Source organism: Hydractinia symbiolongicarpus, chromosome 12 (genome assembly GCF_029227915.1).
Source record: "Hydractinia symbiolongicarpus strain clone_291-10 chromosome 12, HSymV2.1, whole genome shotgun sequence".
Lineage (NCBI taxonomy): Eukaryota > Metazoa > Cnidaria > Hydrozoa > Anthoathecata > Hydractiniidae > Hydractinia > Hydractinia symbiolongicarpus.
The window spans coordinates 10719945-10737574 of record NC_079886.1 but is presented as its reverse complement, the minus strand read 5'-3'; the positions used below and the strand labels follow the sequence as shown (position 1 = coordinate 10737574).

The 17630-nt window shown below is 33.0% G+C and overlaps 3 protein-coding genes across 3 annotated transcripts; 2 read left to right on the top strand and 1 right to left on the bottom strand.

The window, feature by feature from the left end:
- Positions 1 to 2061: 2061 nt before the first annotated feature.
- LOC130622196 (uncharacterized) lies at positions 2062 to 4085 on the top strand. The gene is made up of 2 exons (XM_057437631.1): positions 2062 to 3368; positions 3732 to 4085. Exons 1-2 carry the CDS (start codon positions 2348 to 2350, stop codon positions 4028 to 4030), a joined length of 1320 nt encoding a protein of 439 aa, XP_057293614.1. The 5' UTR covers positions 2062 to 2347; the 3' UTR covers positions 4031 to 4085.
- A 798-nt stretch (positions 4086 to 4883) lies between these two features.
- On the bottom strand, positions 4884 to 6958 carry LOC130622198 (glutathione S-transferase-like). The gene is made up of 5 exons (XM_057437632.1): positions 6809 to 6958; positions 5978 to 6129; positions 5495 to 5712; positions 5197 to 5301; positions 4884 to 5095 (listed from the first exon to the last, which is right to left on the bottom strand). The coding sequence occupies exons 2-5, from the start codon at positions 6114 to 6116 to the stop codon at positions 4937 to 4939; spliced, it is 621 nt and encodes a 206-aa protein (XP_057293615.1). The 5' UTR covers positions 6117 to 6129; positions 6809 to 6958; the 3' UTR covers positions 4884 to 4936.
- A 6879-nt stretch (positions 6959 to 13837) lies between these two features.
- LOC130622483 (integrin beta-2-like) lies at positions 13838 to 16980 on the top strand. Its single transcript, XM_057437939.1, has 7 exons — positions 13838 to 14735; positions 14874 to 14971; positions 15054 to 15135; positions 15264 to 15388; positions 15486 to 15572; positions 15663 to 15891; positions 16158 to 16980. Exons 1-7 carry the CDS (start codon positions 14690 to 14692, stop codon positions 16253 to 16255), a joined length of 765 nt encoding a protein of 254 aa, XP_057293922.1. The 5' UTR covers positions 13838 to 14689; the 3' UTR covers positions 16256 to 16980.
- Positions 16981 to 17630: the final 650 nt, after the last annotated feature.

Sequence of the window (17630 nt, the reverse complement as noted above, 5' to 3'; positions counted from 1 at the left end):
CTTCGACTAATATTTTGATCAAAAAATTTCTGCTTTGAATGGATTGCCCAAAAACGCGCTCTTCTCATTCACATGTAATGATAAAAAAAAGGCTAAATGAAATTCAGTTAGACATCAACTTGTACTCCATTTTCTAATCTATCAACATCGAAAAACAAATGGAACGAAAAAATTAGAAATACTATAAATGCACTTGTCTACTGTGTAGCTACTGTTCTCTATTCTATTCCGACATTCCGACATTCCGACATTCCGACATAATTTACATGAAGTTACCAAAATCATATATTTCTTCCTGCTTCAATAAAATATACAACGAGCGTCCTGGCAAAAAAGGACAATAAATGTTTCAGTTTATTTTATTTCATTATTTAGTCTTTTTTATTCCATTTGTTTTATTTTTTAAAGTTTTTGCAGCACAGAGGACGCCAATCTTTTAAGACTTGTTTTTGGCTTTCTGCTCTATCACCAATTTCTACGCCTTCTGATTGGACAAAATATTTTTAATTATCGAAGGCGAGTTGAATATTTCTACTCACTCGCAAATCGACACAAGAAAAAAAATCGATAGAAATACCAGAATTTACCAACGCCAATGCTCAGCATACTTTCTTCTCGAAATATGTGGTGTGGAAATAAAACTTTAACATATCGTTTGTCTCTCTAATTATACTTAGTAAAAGTGTTGCATTTTCTTTTCAGGTACATACTCGTATACCTTTTTCCTTGAATTATAAAAAATACGGATAGTTTTTCTTTTATATTTTGTTCAAAACAAAATGCCAGGTCCAAAAAACTTTATTTAGAGCATCTCAAAAACCATAGAAAAGTATTCTAACAGTTTTTTCTAAAGGGCTTTTTATGTGTACAAAAATAGATTAAGCTTTTTAAATTTCTATCTGTGACAACCAGGAGCTTAACATCATCACCAAAAAAGTAGCTAGTACATAGTAGTACACTTTAAAGAGATTCTCCCCTCGTCGGAGAGGTGGATCAAGCAACTGGTTCAGATTATATTGTAGGTCTTAGAGTTTAACTAGGTGGAGTGTCTTCAGATAAAAATGATAATATACAGGACGTGCAAAAGGAGTCCGTTCTTGGTTCACCTTTGTTCTTGGTGCATATATATAATCTATTTTCATGTTGCAACTCGTATTCAACGTATTCCACTTTTGACGACACCTGGTTGACAGCAAAAAGGATTGCACTGAACGCATCAAAAACATTATTTTTAAATCCAACAGAAAACCTTTATCAATGCGTTTCCATCGCACAATAAGTTGACAAAAAATCCTAAACCTTCCAAAAAGTATTTTGGTGTGATTCTTAATGATCACTTAACGTAGAACCTTCATATGGATGCGCTCGTTTCCAAAGCTTAATAGAACCATCTATATGCTAGCAAAAGTTTGCCATTACTTTCTACCGGACAAAATACTTGTTATATGGGATGCAAGTCTGCAATCATAACAATAATAAGGTGATGTTAAAAAGTAAATCTTTTCAGAACACAGCATCAAAAGTGACACATTTAAAAAAACCCTAATTCTCTCCAGGCTATCAAACACTAAGACCTTCTGGATACGATTGGTACAGCTCTATCGAAACCATACTGTTGCATATTCTTTATTTTTTATAGAAGTATATCAATTGTAATTAAAACGTATCTCTTTCGAGGTGACCCATGACGTCCCAAAGTTTTGTGCAAATTAAATCCTTGATCGAGCATTCTACGATAAAAAAAAAGTTCCAACATTTTCAAAGCAGTTCCTAAAAGGTGCAAAAAAATTCTCGTAATAGGAAAAAAAGAAGATGTTCTCCCTAAAAAAAATTGCACTTAAAGCAGTTTTAATATTGGAAAAAAATAGAACGCACATCAAAAAAAAAAAAGAAATTGAATTTATCTAATCTCTAAAGAAACACCGGGAATCAATTCTCATAAGAACAAAAATGAATAAAAAATAAATTTGATAGGTTCCTGTGGTGTCTTTTTCTATTTTGTAAACGCTTGGTCTTCAGATTTTTAACTGAATGAGAATGCAGTAGATTTCACGCTCTGTTTGATATTTTGCTAAAAAAATAAACTGACAGAAAACAGCGAAGCCACAGCGAATCCACAGCGAGTAAAACCAAATCATACCGAATCTGAGTTGATGTTTGATGTCATTTGGTAACGCTTGAACACCTTCCTGAATTGAGTGTAGTAACGAATGTATGTTAAGAACAGTTAAAAGTATCGGCAAAAAATATACCGGAGAAGATTACCGTAATGTTAAAAAAATAGAACTTTGATTTGCTTTTAAGATTTTTATTACTCTCATTCTTGATATACGACAACGTTAAAGGAATGGGTTTAAAAGACACTACTGATTTCACTACTCAAGAAACCAATGAGAGTACTGAAGTTACTAAAGTTGAAAAGAAAGGTCTAACAACAATGGGAGCAGTTTTCTTTGTTGTTGGTGACATAGTAGGTGCAGGGATTGTCACGTTGCCTTACACGATGCGATTGGTTAGTTGGTGGGGAGTTCCTTTATTTTTCTTGGCAGCTCTGTTGATGTGCCTTTGTGGCATATTATTGTCGAAAGGTTGTTTAATTGTTTTCAAGGAAGTTAAGAATAGAGAAGAACTGCGAGATCCTTACCCAAGATTGGCTGAGAAAGCATTTGGTCCCAAAGCCAAAATCAGTGTCATTATCATTCTAAATGTATCTCTTATTTTTACATGCATTGTTTTTTTATTGCTACTGGGCGAGATTTTCACGCAATTCGCTCCACTTCCAACGGACATATTGACGCAGAGAAATCAACTTAGAATATGGTTTATCATTTGTGCGTTAGTTTTACTACCTCTAACCTTTTTGGGAACTCCAAAGGACTTCTGGGGAATTGGTCTTTTGGCTACTGTTTGTAGCAGTTTAGCTGCAATACTAATTGTAGTAAATATCGCCATGACAAGTCATAAGTATGGATATAGAATACCGACCAGAATCAAAATAAACCCTGAAACTATATTAGCAGCCTTTGGAACTATACAATTTACATTCGGTGGAATAGCTATATTTCCAACGATACAGAACGACTTAAAAAAACCGGAGAAATTCCCCATTGCTGTTATATTTGGGTATTGCATAGTTTTGTTTATATACCTTGGAGTGTCCTTGACGGCTTTTATAGTACTTGATGGAAAAATTCAAGAAGATATTCTGACTTCATTTTCAAGCATGCCGATGTTTAAGACTTGCAAGTTTTTCAAAGCGTATGTCATGATTGCGCAAATGTTGATATGCGGTCATGTGTTATGTGCGTTTGTTATGTTAGTAAATCCAGTGAATCAACAGTTAGAAGCTCTTCTGAATGCCCCGATATGTAAGTAACACATTTTGTATGAATCAAAATCACTACTCCAATGCTTTATAATTATGTTAGCTACCTATATTTTGTGGAATGTCCGTCGCCAGCAAGTATTTTTCACGGGAAATTAAAAAATGTGCACATTTTATTAAATAATCATTTTTATTTTAACATTGACTAAATTATAAATTTTGTAATTATCAGGACCATAGCATATTTTTTTAAAAACTAAAAAAAGTTTTATTCGCGAATTACATGCACATGATCTATTTATCTGTAGCTAGATAGATTTTTTTAAATTTTTCATTTTTAAATTTTTTGACATTGGCCAATTTATGAATGACTGTCTTCCATTTTCCTGTGCTTTTCATCGTTTAGATTTCAGTTGGCAAAGAATTGTGATTCGCACCGCAATTATTGTCTTAATCGTTGTTGTAGCAACTGTAATACCGAACTTTGGACCAGTTTTATCGTTGGCTGGTGGAACATTGTTTAGCTTATTAAATGTCATCTTCCCCATTCTCTTTTATTGCAAACTGGCCAATAGGATGGGCTGGTTAAAAGAGGTATTTTTAGCGCTAATTATTATAATCTCTGTAGCAACGGCAATTGGGAACGGGTATGTGGAAATCAAAGACGTGGTAAAAGTTATACAAGGGAAATACGAAGTCGTGTAATTAAATTGTTATAATTAATGTAAATAGATCCTGTAAATAGATAATAATTAAGCCATGCTCTCGTCCTATTTAGCTTTGTTCAAATACATCGGAAATTTATATGGCTTTCCAAGTTATTTGTGAATTATATTTTGAAAAAGTGAATCTTTTAATTTCTTGAAATAAGGTTAACAAGACCTGTTTTGTCACCTCTCTCAAATACCTAGCACATATTTGCTACAAGGACTGATTGAACATATGTTATTCAAATCAATCAATACAGCAAAAGAGCGCAGGTTAAGGGAAAGTAACAGTCTTAGCTACTATTTTATCCGAATGACCAAAACAATAAATTCAGAAATATATGATGACGTCATCCAAAAATTTCTTATCCCAAATGTCATCCAATGTTCTAACAAACATTTATGTCAAGTTTTCTGGCAACTACTGTGTATCACACAGATCATAACTACGGAATAACAAACTTGAAAACTATATTTTTGTCACGTGCACACCTATATAATATGTACAACACAGATAACATGCAGTCTACGGACACGGCACTTAACACATAAAACACAGACTAGACACATAACCGCAACACGATGTCTTTTTCGTCAGTTTTGGAGAAGGGAAGGGGGAAGCAGACTTTTTTAACCCTCACCCCAGGCTTTTTAGAATCCCCAAAAGCCCGGTCTGAACACGGTCAATACTAATTCCCAGATTTGTAGGCAAAAAAAGGGCGTATGGTAGGTGTTTCTAGAAGTCTTTGGACATAAAGTTTGGGTGAATAACGTTAAAATGTGCGTGCTTTTTCGACACGCGTTTATACGCTGATGGCTTAATTAAGGCCCCCAAAAAGAACAGACAATGATAAACATAACTTCTATATCTTAAAATAATAAATATAACTGGTACTAAAAATATTTATTTGCGCTCTGATAAATACTTTTTTATATTTTCTGCTTCCCTCGTTTTGCTGTCAATGTTCTTTAAGACGGCGTATTGTTCCAAAATTTTGTTTTCAGGGAGAGAAACGTTCATGTAGTCAACCACATCAACGAAATATATATCGGCGAGTGAAATCTGAAAACATAACATATATAGAAAATACATCCACTAAATTCTTAATACTCTCTTAATTCGGCTTAAACAGATTAGAATATCAATGAATTTAAATGACATACCGCTTTTCCAACGAAGTGGTCTTTCGACTCATTGTCTTTGATAAAAATTTCATAAAATTTGAATGACTTATGAATTGTATTCTCAAGCTGTTTGCGTTTCTCCGGCTAAAATGCAACAAATAGAAAAATATTAGTTATTTACGGCAGTAAAAATATTTCAAGAATTTTGCTACATTACGCTTGTGCTTTACGAAATAATCCACAAGCAACTGTGTACCATTTAAAGCTGAAAGTTTTAATAGAAAAATGCAAGGGAATGCTGTATGACATTTAGTGAATCCTCAACAAAATGATTTACCTTGTCCTCATCTTTCGTTCCAAACTCCAAAGATATCATAAGATCGTGTACTTCTTTATGTGTATCCACAATAGCATCGATCATTGCACGCTCCACATTGCCGTTACCATAGAGATTTAGTTCATTTGCCACGTATCTTAAAATAGCAGTTGTTTGCACTATTTTCTTTCCACATGGTGTTGTCAAAACTGGCAAAGAGCCGGATGGAGTTTTTGTAACTGAAAAGACAAAACAAAGTATTTTCTAAAAAACACTATAGTGTTAACTTGTCAAGCTGAAGATTTAAAAAATTAAATACGAACCGGGACATAATGCATTTTATGGCTCAGAAAAAAGATAATAAAAACAATATTAATAAGGTCACACGGAACTGGATAAAACAAGACAGGGCAAGTTAGGACAAAACACCAAAAATAAACAAACAAAATAAAACAAGATAGAAGAAAATAAAACAAAACAAAGAAACGAGAAAAGAGTCGGTACCGTCTGCTTTGACCTCTGGGAACTCTGCAAATGTGATTTTTTTATCTTCAAAATCAACTCCAGCATGTTTGAATAACATTCGAATCGCTTCGCCGCGTGCGCGAAGGTCAAAGTACAACAAGGAATATTTAGCAGTCATCTTTAAATTAAACCTAAAACAATGCAAACAATAAACAAATAGTTGAAACAGTTGAAAACGTCTGCCTTTTAATAAAGTTTAAGAATTTGTTTGATCTAAAAAATATTTTGTTAATGCTCCAATCTTTTAAATGAAGAAGTCATATAACAAGGTTTATGTCAAAGTAATAAAAAGTGTTTGTGTTTGTTAAATGAAACAAGCCAGCTACAAAATTATCGTTGAAATCTACTTGGCTGAAAATTACGTCTTAATACACACGGACATAAATTAATAGAATTTTTTTCAACATTTCCAAACATTTAAAGACTTCAAGATAAGGCCAAGTGTTTGCAGACTTAATAAAAATTCCGCAAACGCTTTCATTTTTAATGTTTGAAAATTAGGCATATTGAGCGCTGTCGTAACTGGAAACTGCGGCAAAAAGCGCTTTAGCGGAAAGCAGCTTGTGATTGTTAAAGCATACTAAGCCAGGAAGTTTCTTAACTTCCATGCATGTATTTCAAAAATATTTGTGGCCTATATTCGTTGCTCAACTCACTCTAAAACTTTTTTTATAACTCGCCAGATGCCAATTCAAAGTACGACAGCCTACATAAGTTCTTTGATCTGTGTATATAAAAGTCTTAATCTCAAAGCGGGTCCATCTCCTGCATGAAAAACATGTAGTACAAGAGACAAAATAATCTTCATACCTGATATAAACAAGTCTGTTGGTTAATTAAAAAAGGGATGACAAAGTAAGAATTTTTGTTTTATAGTAAAGTTTGGAATGACGATGCAAAAATCTCTTCATCACTATACACTCAGTGTACATTTACTTCATTACGAAAGTATTTTAAAAGTCTCTGCAATGGAGACTGTGAAGAGAAACATAGATTCTCGTGTGAAGATCATATGACAGTAAACTTGTGACATAATGAAAGTAAAAGAATGACTGGATAAGTATCACTTTAAAATGCCATTTAAACCCAAGGCTCAATTTTAAGCAACCTAAAACCCGAGGCCACGATCATTCATAAATAATTGCATAATAAACAAATATTATTTTCTTCAAATAGACTTTTTTGTCTGGTGTAAAAATAAAAGCGTTTGGGTTTTGCGGGGCGTTGTGAGACACTAACCAAGCCACCGCTCTTTAACGCCCTGTAATGATCAAAGTAGCTTAAAAATTAACTCCTAATTTGTTGTACTTTTTCTTGTAGTCGTCACAAATATTTTAGTTTTTTTGCAAGTTCAACGAAAAATTTAGTTTAAGAACAGTAATATATTTTTTCTTTTTTTTGTTTTATATTATTCCTTTTTCTTAACACAAGCTTGTTTGTTGATGATATTTAAGTTGTATTCAAGGTATTATATCCTTATTTTGATCAGTTTCTTCAGCGTAGCGTATAATAGATGTATATTTGCTATTGAACAGCCAAATAGTATAAAACACATTTTTGAATGTTTGTACTAATACTGTCTTCCTATTTGATTCTGTACATAAAATGCAACATCAAAGATCTAGGAAGAAAACATTATTCGTTCAATTGTTTATCACGGTTAATTCCGGTACGAAATTGTTTTTTAAACGTATTGTGATTTCGCAAGAATTTACACCAACCATCAGGATAATTTAAAATCATAACAAACTTTCAAATCGACGAAGTATAATTTATTTGAATAAAACTTTAAACATGTCATCACTCAAAATCTTATGAAAGTAACGCTAAATATCTTTCTAAGTCATCTTGTAAAGAAGGCCCACCTATGTATCACAGCTGTCAGCTATTATTCATTATAATATTCGTATTTAATTCTAATCATACCGTTTCTTTTGAGGCCGCTTAAAACAAGCAGTGTGCACATAGGGCACGGGGTCCTTGAAAATTATTTGATTAGTTCCATAGCTCTGAAAATCTGACCGGATAAAATTTCAACATTAATTTACCACAAAAAAAAATTCTGTAAATAAACTTTTCCCAGCGGTCACACGGGTTCTGGGTAAAAAGGAACGAAATGCAAAAATTGGGATTTTTTGAAAGAATTTTGGCGAGGAATCTGTTTAAATAAAATAGTACCGATCAAAATAAGTTTGGTCCAAAAGTATGTAAACGTTGTATAGAGTATTACATGTACCTACATAATAGAACAGAGATTTATGGAGCAAAATATTGCAGTAACTAATGTAACTGTTTGACATAAATAATGAAAATAAAAACAAATAGTTTACCTAAATGGTGGCTTGTGAAGTATGACATAAAAGAAAAGGTTGTTTGTATTACAAAGATAAACCACATTTAGTTGTGATATATATGTAAATAAAATACTAACTAACTAAGAAGATGGTAACTTTTCTTTCCGAGTAAGCTTCCCTGGCAGAATCTAAAAAGACACAAATGACGCTTTTCATTAACCCTATTCGGTCCGGGGGAGGGGGGAGGCGGATTCCGCCCCCCTCCCAGTTTTTTTTAATAACCCTTTAATGCTATATTGCATGGCAACAATACTTACTGAGTTCAATATATCTATTAGACACCTGCATACAAAATGTTTAGGTTTGATATTGGCTTTGATATTGGCATCACTCGAAACAACTAAAAATCTCTATGAAACCCTTATAATGGGGAAAATATAATAACTCTTGTTAGGATTATGTATGGAACTTGAAACTTACAACACAACTTTCGTCGTCAAAAAGAATCTTTTGGCATGTTTTGGTCACATGATTAATCGGATTTCCCGATTTTTTCGGATTAAACCCGAAAATCGGAAAAAACCGGATTTTCAGGCAATATTTGGCAATTTTTCATTTTACGATTTATGTTAAAACCGGAAAATATGTTAAATAACTTTAATTTAGCTTTCATAAACTTCAAGCAGAATTTAAAAATTCGCTGTAGAACTAAAGTAATAGAATTTTAAGCAGATAGTGGCATTTTGAACAAATTTCAAGCTTTTGATGACGTCACAGAAAATGTGCTGACGCAAGCAAAAATTTATTGCTACCATTTTGTTTCTTTTGTGACGTACTATAAGTGTGGATTTAATTTGGACGATTATGACCGGGGGAATCCCCCCGGGTCATAATATGTTCGAAAAACCCCGGACCGAATAGGGTTAAAGATAGGAACTGCATGGAAATGTTTCTATGATATTGATATTTTAATGATTTTTCTATGTTGTCTTTACTGCGTACGAAGAAATGCATAAATGTCCATCTTGTTTGTCAAAAAAATAGTTGTTGTCAATCCTGCATGTCTTTTATTGCTAGCGGAATTGTTTGTTTGCATCTTTGCGATATATGTGGTGTGTTTGCCGTACAACCAAAGTGATAACGACATTGACTTGTATAAACAATCAAAGCAGATATTTCATCCTGCAAGTTGTGTCATGCTTTCTAATCTTTCAATCAAATATTTCACAATTTCTTCTGTACCTTGTACGTAATATTCACCACCTTCCTCAACTGCTCTTTCACGATATGGTTCAGCAACAAAGCTGTATGGGTTACGATTTCCGTTTATTAACTTAAAGAGTATTCCATATGTACCTGACACGTTTGGGTAGTACTATTTAACCCCTATCTGTGTCCACATATCGTACAGTGTCGTTTAACGAAAGACAATTTCCCGGTGAAAGACATTGCATGCAGTGATGGTTAACAGCAAAACGATATTTCTTCCATGTGTCGCCTTAAGTAGTTTGGTCGTCGAATTAAAGGTATGGCGGAAGGAAATGTTAAACAGTTATGTGACAATTTGCATCACATATTCGCCACACTCGTTGGTAAACAGTGTATCAATAATAAATTTATATAGCTTTTAAAGCACTCTATATAAAAGCAATCCTACAAATTCACTAAGTTCACGTGGAACGGTTGGTTTTGTAAATGGGTACGACTTATTGTCGAAGACATTTGGAAATTTAGCGGTAATATTTTCAATTTTCATAAGTGTATAATTAACAATCTTGTGAATCTTATTATGAGTGTTATAATACTTAAAAAATTCCTGTTATCTTTAGTACCCTTGCAACGCCTTGATGCCCTGTTGGTTAGGCGCTAGTATAATAATTATAAAGGGCATATAAAACCAATTCCGTAATTTTTACTGAGCGCAGTGAAAATTATAGAATTGGCGACAACATAGATTTGTTTCGTGCACATTGGCACACTGCCAGTATGAATAGGGTTACCGCGCGCTAAAGAAATTATCGCTTTTTCGGAAACTATATTTTCTCCTCTGTCTAACAAAAAAATATTCGTATCAACATGAATTTAAGACTGATCTTCAAATATTATCGTTCGACGCCCCTCTCCGCGATAAAATAATTGGTGGAGGGACATGTGTGAAATGGTATAGAACTTTAACATTAAACGCCATCGTACCTGTGTGTTTTATTCGAATTTAGGTTGTTTAGGCAGTTTTTGTGGGACGCACCCTGAAGAACTGAAAACAGTCTCAAAAAATACATTTTCTTGGCTTTCCAAAACGGTACCTGTCCGATTGCATTTCACCATTTGTGTCCCACATTCCGGCATCATTGTATTTCGCCGCCGCTTTCCCCGATAAAAAAGGCGGCAGGAGTCACCATGACAAAATCTGAAGAATGGAAAGCGAATCATATCCGTTAGTCTCAATATGTTTTACAAATCGTCAAATACACCGATGAGGCCTGTTATTCTTCATTTGAAACACCCTACTTCAAGATAATAAAAGATAGATTCCTACCGCCCCTTTTACCAATGGTGTACCCTGCAAATGGAATCCTTATCGCTATTTTAAAATATTGGATGTAATGGAAGTCTTTTACAAAAGCGAACAACAAAGTTTCCAAAGGGTACTTTAATTACTTTTGACCCTCGAGATGCTCCCAAAATTGTGTTTTGCGCACACTGCGGTCTTTATTTTGATAGATTCGAGTCGAGCAAAGAAAACGCGTACTTGCAAGGAAATGAAACAAACTCAAAGAATAGCAGTCTTTTAATTGGTTTAATTACAGCACATGAGTTTTGCAACCACCACGAGACTTTATGATTATTACTAGCCATAGTTACCACTAATGCGCCCCGAATTGCTAATAACGATTTAAAACATTCAAATTTAACATTAAAATTGAAAATGGTGAATGTTTGAAATCAATAAAAACTGCAGCGTTAGAACTTATTATTTTCATTATTTTCGCATTTGGCTAAGGCTCTATCTATAAAGTTGGATCCTGAAGACCCTTTCTTAGATCTTGGTTACATATATGTACACTTTCAACGACTCTAGCCTTCTTGTTGTGTAATTTCACGTAATTATTGCTTTTGAATTTTGGTTAAAATCCGTTCAAAAGACTTACGCATACATTTTTGACTTAATAAATCTCCAAAAATTCTTGTGCTGAATTAAAAAATTGTGTCCAAAAGCTATTCTGCTAAAACATTTTCCGCCAAAAATTTTAGTTCAGCGCGATAACAAATATGATAGAGAAATGCAGTACGGAATTGCATAGAGGCTTGTGAATAAGCTTATTGCCCAGGGGAAGAATTTTAAATAAAAAGCCCTGCGACTTGAAGATTTCCGTTATTAGCCCGAAAGATTCTGAAATTTAAAGTAGACTTTAAAAATGGAGAACAATGGGGTATATACACACATCATAAGTATCCTAATTCTTAATTATTATTGTAATTAACGTAAAATACAACTTGAGAAATAAAAAATAATTTTTTTCTTACATATATATAGTATATATTCTAAAACAATAGTTAAAACTTTAACTGGATATTTTTATAACTGATCTTGATCTGAAAAATTCTGAAAATTCTAGGATACAGGATTGCTATGTATGAACTTCACGAATATATATAATAACTTCTGAACATTTCAATTTCAATGAATTATTACACCGTTAGGTTACCAATAAAATCCTTCAAAATTTCTCTCGTTGAAGATTTTTCGAAAATGCTGATGTTGCATGGTTTGATAACAGGTGATCTGAAAAAGAAAGTATATTTAAAATTGAGAAAGAAGAATATAATTTTGCCAGAACTGAATTAATACTAGGTTGTTTAATTATTGTCTACTTCTCTGATTTAAAGTTAGAATTTATTAAAAAGATACAAATCAATGCCATGCGATGCACAAAAGGTATGCTATATAAATAAATGTATATAGATTTAGTCAAGCTGGTTTTGATATCATTGTTAAACAAGTAAAATATTAAGCAAGTGATCCATGATTTTCAAACCTGTGGACAATACAGGACTTATTTTGTCGAAATCGATTTATTGAATTATACAAATTTGATTGTTTATTATCGAGGAAATTGATTGGTCATTGTTTTCGAATTGAATTCAACAAGCTGATACAAAAAAGGGTAGACACTCAATTAATAAATTTGTCAGATTTGATAAATCAACAACATCATATTATAATTTCAAGAAAAAACATGAAAAAGTGAAGAAAACAAAGAAACCTGTAACCTACTGTGGGTAGCTCTAGTTGTACTGCAACGGCTAACTATGTTATGTTATTGGTTAATTTATCAATTCAACTTGACTGTTTCGTGCAATGAACAACAATATTTTTTCACAATTCAACAAATATCTTTTTATATATATTCTTGCGGTCCGATTCATAATACTCGTTGAATCATTACGGGCAAGTATTCATGTTAAGCAGCCATTATGAAATGGGGTACAAATGCGTAATCATAATGTTTTTGCGGTGAAACATTCATAAATAAAATACTAGATTTTTTCAAGGAATTCTTTTTTTTAGTCAAATCTTTAATATGTTTTAGATACTGCTTAATTTTTGCCATTTTGCGACATTTTAACGCCGTTTTACTTGTAAATTCTGTTTAATTAAGGTTGCTACTTTAAAGGTTTCACCATGAGAACATTCCAACCGCAAGAATACTTGATAGCAGCCTCACAAAGGTTCTTTTAGAAGTTATTTTACTCACCCAAAACGCCCAATCTTTTTTACGGTGCATGTGGTTCATAAAATTACGCAAAGCAGGATAAAAGTTTTTTGTTGCTGCCGACTTCCGAAAAAAAGGGACTCTAATGAAAGCACTATTTTGTGCAGTTCTAACTTGATAGCTGTAGTACAACTAAAAGGTAGTTTTACGACTATTACCTAATAAAATGCAACAATTTAAAAATAAGTATTTAGCTCCCTAGCTACATCAGTAAAGTTATTACGACAAGCCAGACAATCGGGAAGGGAAGACAAACAAAATGCAAGCTTTAGTCATGGCCATACACGGAATGTTCTGTTCTTGATTGACTTTAAATTGTGATGCATTTATAAATTGCGCCTTTGGATCAACTCCATAAACCGTTCTGAGTTTAATTTAATATAAGATACAAGTAATCTTACTTACTGTTAACAAGTTTGGCAACAACGTGGACAAACAAAAACAAACCTTTTCTTGAAGATAAATTCACGTGAGCTGCAGCGACATTTAAGCACATTAAACGAGATAATATTACAAAGCTTTAAATTAACATAACAAAAGAATCTCGACTAACATTTTTTATAGCAGTCAAATCTTCAGAGACAACAAGGAAACCGAGACAAGATAAGTTTTGCTCGATCAGTGTTTGTTTTTTTTGTCTTGATGGTACCAAACACACAGGTTGTGTTATATCAAACCTAGGTTGGATGTTCGAGCCGAAGTCCCCTGCGAAGTTGAGAGTAAGAAAAAACTTCTCCCATACATAAAACAAACACTATATACCCGCGGTCCACTAAATGTAGAATTCCATCGGCGGGGCGCAATAAAGATCGTTCTTCAAATTCCACAGATATGAAATGGAACCTTTTAAGACGAGATAGCATCGCCTGTTTGGTAGACAAAATTGATTTTACCAACAAACCGGTAACTGGCAGTATATGTATTATTTACTGAGATACTTGAAACCGCTTGAGGCATTTAAATTGGATTTTTAAAGAAAATTTAAAAAGGTTTTAACAACTGGTTTCTTTCAGATTGTTTTGTTTCGGATGTGTAATTTTATATTCCAGTTGTGTGAAAGTTTATTTAATAAATTGCTTATTTTTTATTTTTTTGCAACTAATTAATTTTTTTTTCTTGTCGCTATTGTGCTTTCCGTTCCAGCCGTCGTTGTTATTATTAGACTTGGCATGATTGTTTCTTTTTTTAATAACAAAAATAACATGAAATATTGTGACGATACGTCAAATTGTTTTGAGGGTAAACACGATGACTGTGTCACCTAATTAATTTTTGCAACTTTACAACAGTTACAAATTTATAACAGTTACAAATATATGGTTGGTGACGTCATAATAATACGAAAGGGAAGTTTTTTAATACTGCATCAGCGAAAATAAGACGATGATCGTTAAAGTTCCTCATTAGGAACACACGTTTGTAAATGGTTTTTTAAAGGAATTTACTTAATTGCTTGTTTTTATAGTATAGTAAATGTGAGCAGGATACGGGCAAAATTTACAATCAGTCACATAAATTGTAGCACAAACTTTTTGGGTTACAAAGATTTATATATTTAGTTATTTGTTTAAAGTGTTGTTAAAATTTTCATTACTATAATTTTCTAGACTGTCAACTTCAACATGTTAAAAGCAAGTCTTGTAATTATTTGCACCATCATGGTAGTAGGTAGGTGATAAGTTTACCTTTCCTTTAAGATTTAAAATATGTATATATAAAATCGGGTTAAGAAATAACTTTGACAGAGCAAAAGAGTCAAATTATAATCATTGTTTAAAAAAAATATCAGACTTGTGTTTTTCAAAGGAAATGCTGAGAGCTCGTGTAGACGGCCGGGAGACTCAGTAGATTGCAGTGGCTTGGGGACATGTGTTAATGGAATGTGCGAGTGCATTTCAAGATCGGTAAATGTCTTCTTCACTTTTTTGGAAAGAAAATTGAAGCCTCTACATATTTTCCATTTATTTTATTTTCTAACACGTTTAGAATCCCACGGAGAAAATCACAGGGAAATTTTGTCAATGTAATAATTTTGGCTGTGATAGACACGAAGGAAAAGTTTGTGGAGGTAAGGTTAAGTTGATGCCCACTTTTGTTGCAAAGAACCACGCTCGTTATTTTTTTTATGTTCTTTATAATTTCTTACCTGTTGTCAAACTAGCAGTGGTACATTTTAAGTTAAACTTTTTTGTGTAGGCAAGGACAGAGGAGTGTGTGATTGCGGACAATGTAGATGTGAAACTGGATTTCTTGGAAGTAATTGTGGAAAAGTGGATTGCTCAGTTGGAAAGAAGAATTGTTTACATGCCAGTTCACCAAACGTATTTATTTTTAATTTGTTTTATACAAAGTCAAATTTTCAAAAAATTATTTAAAATTAACAATCATAGCAAGGTTAGAATATATTTATCATTTTAGACTTCATGCAGCGGAAATGGCGTTTGCAACTGTGACCAGTGCGATTGCAACACAGGTTATCGCGGAAAGTTTTGTGAAGAATGCGTAGTATGTTTATTGCTTGAGCAAACTTCATCTTATCTTATTTTTACTTAAAACAAAATTTTACACACCATGGTTAAATAATTTGTTTCTTAGAGCTGTCCTGAAAAATGCAACATGTTAAGCGATTGTGTGAGATGTCAAGCATTCAATGAACCAGATAAGGATACTTGCGGCAATCTCAAATGCAGCTTAAACATAGTTCTTGTTAATGTAACCGAGGAACACTGTCATCACAAATCTTCAGATAACTGTTATATCATTTTCTCACCTCAACGAGACCCGATAACAGGAGCAGAAACCATTTTCGTTCAGAAAGATAAAAGTATGTTTTTATTCCTGCATATTTTTATGTTTTTGTTTTATTTTTTTAGCTTGTTTTCTTCATTTTTTTTATTGGACAAATTCCCTGGGAATGAATAAATACGTTAACCTAGCATTACACTGCCTTGCGCTGGGTCCTAATGAGTATCTAAGACCCAGAATAGATTATAGCCTAATAACTGTCCAATACTTAATCCACGTGGTTCCATGCGTTTAGTTTATTACGATCTGTTTAACTGGTTAATATATTTTCTTACTTGCTTTTAGGATGCGTAAAAATTATAAAAAAAGACGCACAAAAAACAATCAGGTTGTTCATCATGTTTCGTCCTGCATCATTCTTCTGGTTTTTATGGCAAGCATGATGGTATGGATGTGATGAGCAAAGGGGAAAGTAGACAAACAATGCGTGAAAACAATACCCACAAACCTATTTAAAGCAGAAACTCTTTTTATAAAACATTAATTTTGATCTAATTCTTTTTTACATCAACATGTATTATTGACTTTTTTTCTGTAATAATTTACTTTTATATGTTTTTGTTTTTTTAATTTCTTACCTAGGGAGTTGGCAGTTTGATTTCTCTCAAAACGCAAATAATAATTTTTTCCGCCTCTTACAACTTCGTTAACGAATGATGAACCTGAATGAATGATGAACTGGAAGTGCAAAAGCAATATTGCTAAAACCTCTACACAAAGTAAAGTGGAACTGTCATAAGCTCGATATGGTCGATCATTTTTTATTTCAGAACAGACAAAAAGAGCAGGTTCTTTTTTGACATTTAATGGCTTATACGAGTAGAGTCTGGTGCAGAACCAAATGTGCAAGAAAGGGTCAGGCGACCTGAAGTTAAAATAGCCCAAGATTATGTGTCAAAAATATCGGACCGATTCTTAAACCAAAAATCCGAGCAAAAACATAAGGAGTGGATATAAGAGGATGAAATAACAAAACTTGTATTGACAGTCGTGTTATATAATTCAAGGTATAATATGTATTGTGTATAACATGTTATTTCATTACAAATAGAATAATATCCATTTTATTTGATTCGTACTACGTGGTAGTGGTATCGTTTCTGACACATCTTATTTCATAAGGATGAAGTCGCTATCGCAGTAGGTTACTTCAGTAAATCTTCCACAGCGATTGCAGTTAGCTTAGCTACGTTCTCATGTTGTTATAGTATAAAAATCGCAATATCACTGTTCCCAGGAGTTTCATAACGATTTTTTTTGTATTATTTGTCTAACTCGGTGTCGTAATAACTTATTTGATACTGGTCTAGCAATACAAACGTCATTTTCGAGCAGTAGGTGTTTAGATTGTACAATATTCCGCCATTATTGTTACATCATTGCTCATTTTTACCAACATAATAGTAGGTTTCTTAAATCACAATATTTTAATTCGATTGGTAACTTTTTCAAGAATTTTTATGTTAACGCTTCTTGAGGAGAGTCAGGTGTTGCGTATGCATGTCAGGTTTTTCTTCGCGCGCGTGTATGGGCATGCACGCTTCTGGTTTCCCTCGGGCATAGTTACAACTGCATAAATAGACTGTCCTTTTTTGACGATTGTTAATTGTTGTAGTCATAACTGAATTGTCGCTTTTGAAAGTGTGTACTGCGAATGTTAAAATTAGCAAGAAAAGAAGCTCTTTTTTTAGAGGCTAATGTTGAAGTTTGTTTAATTGAAAATTTTTAAATTTGAATTCAAAGTTACGTATACAGTTT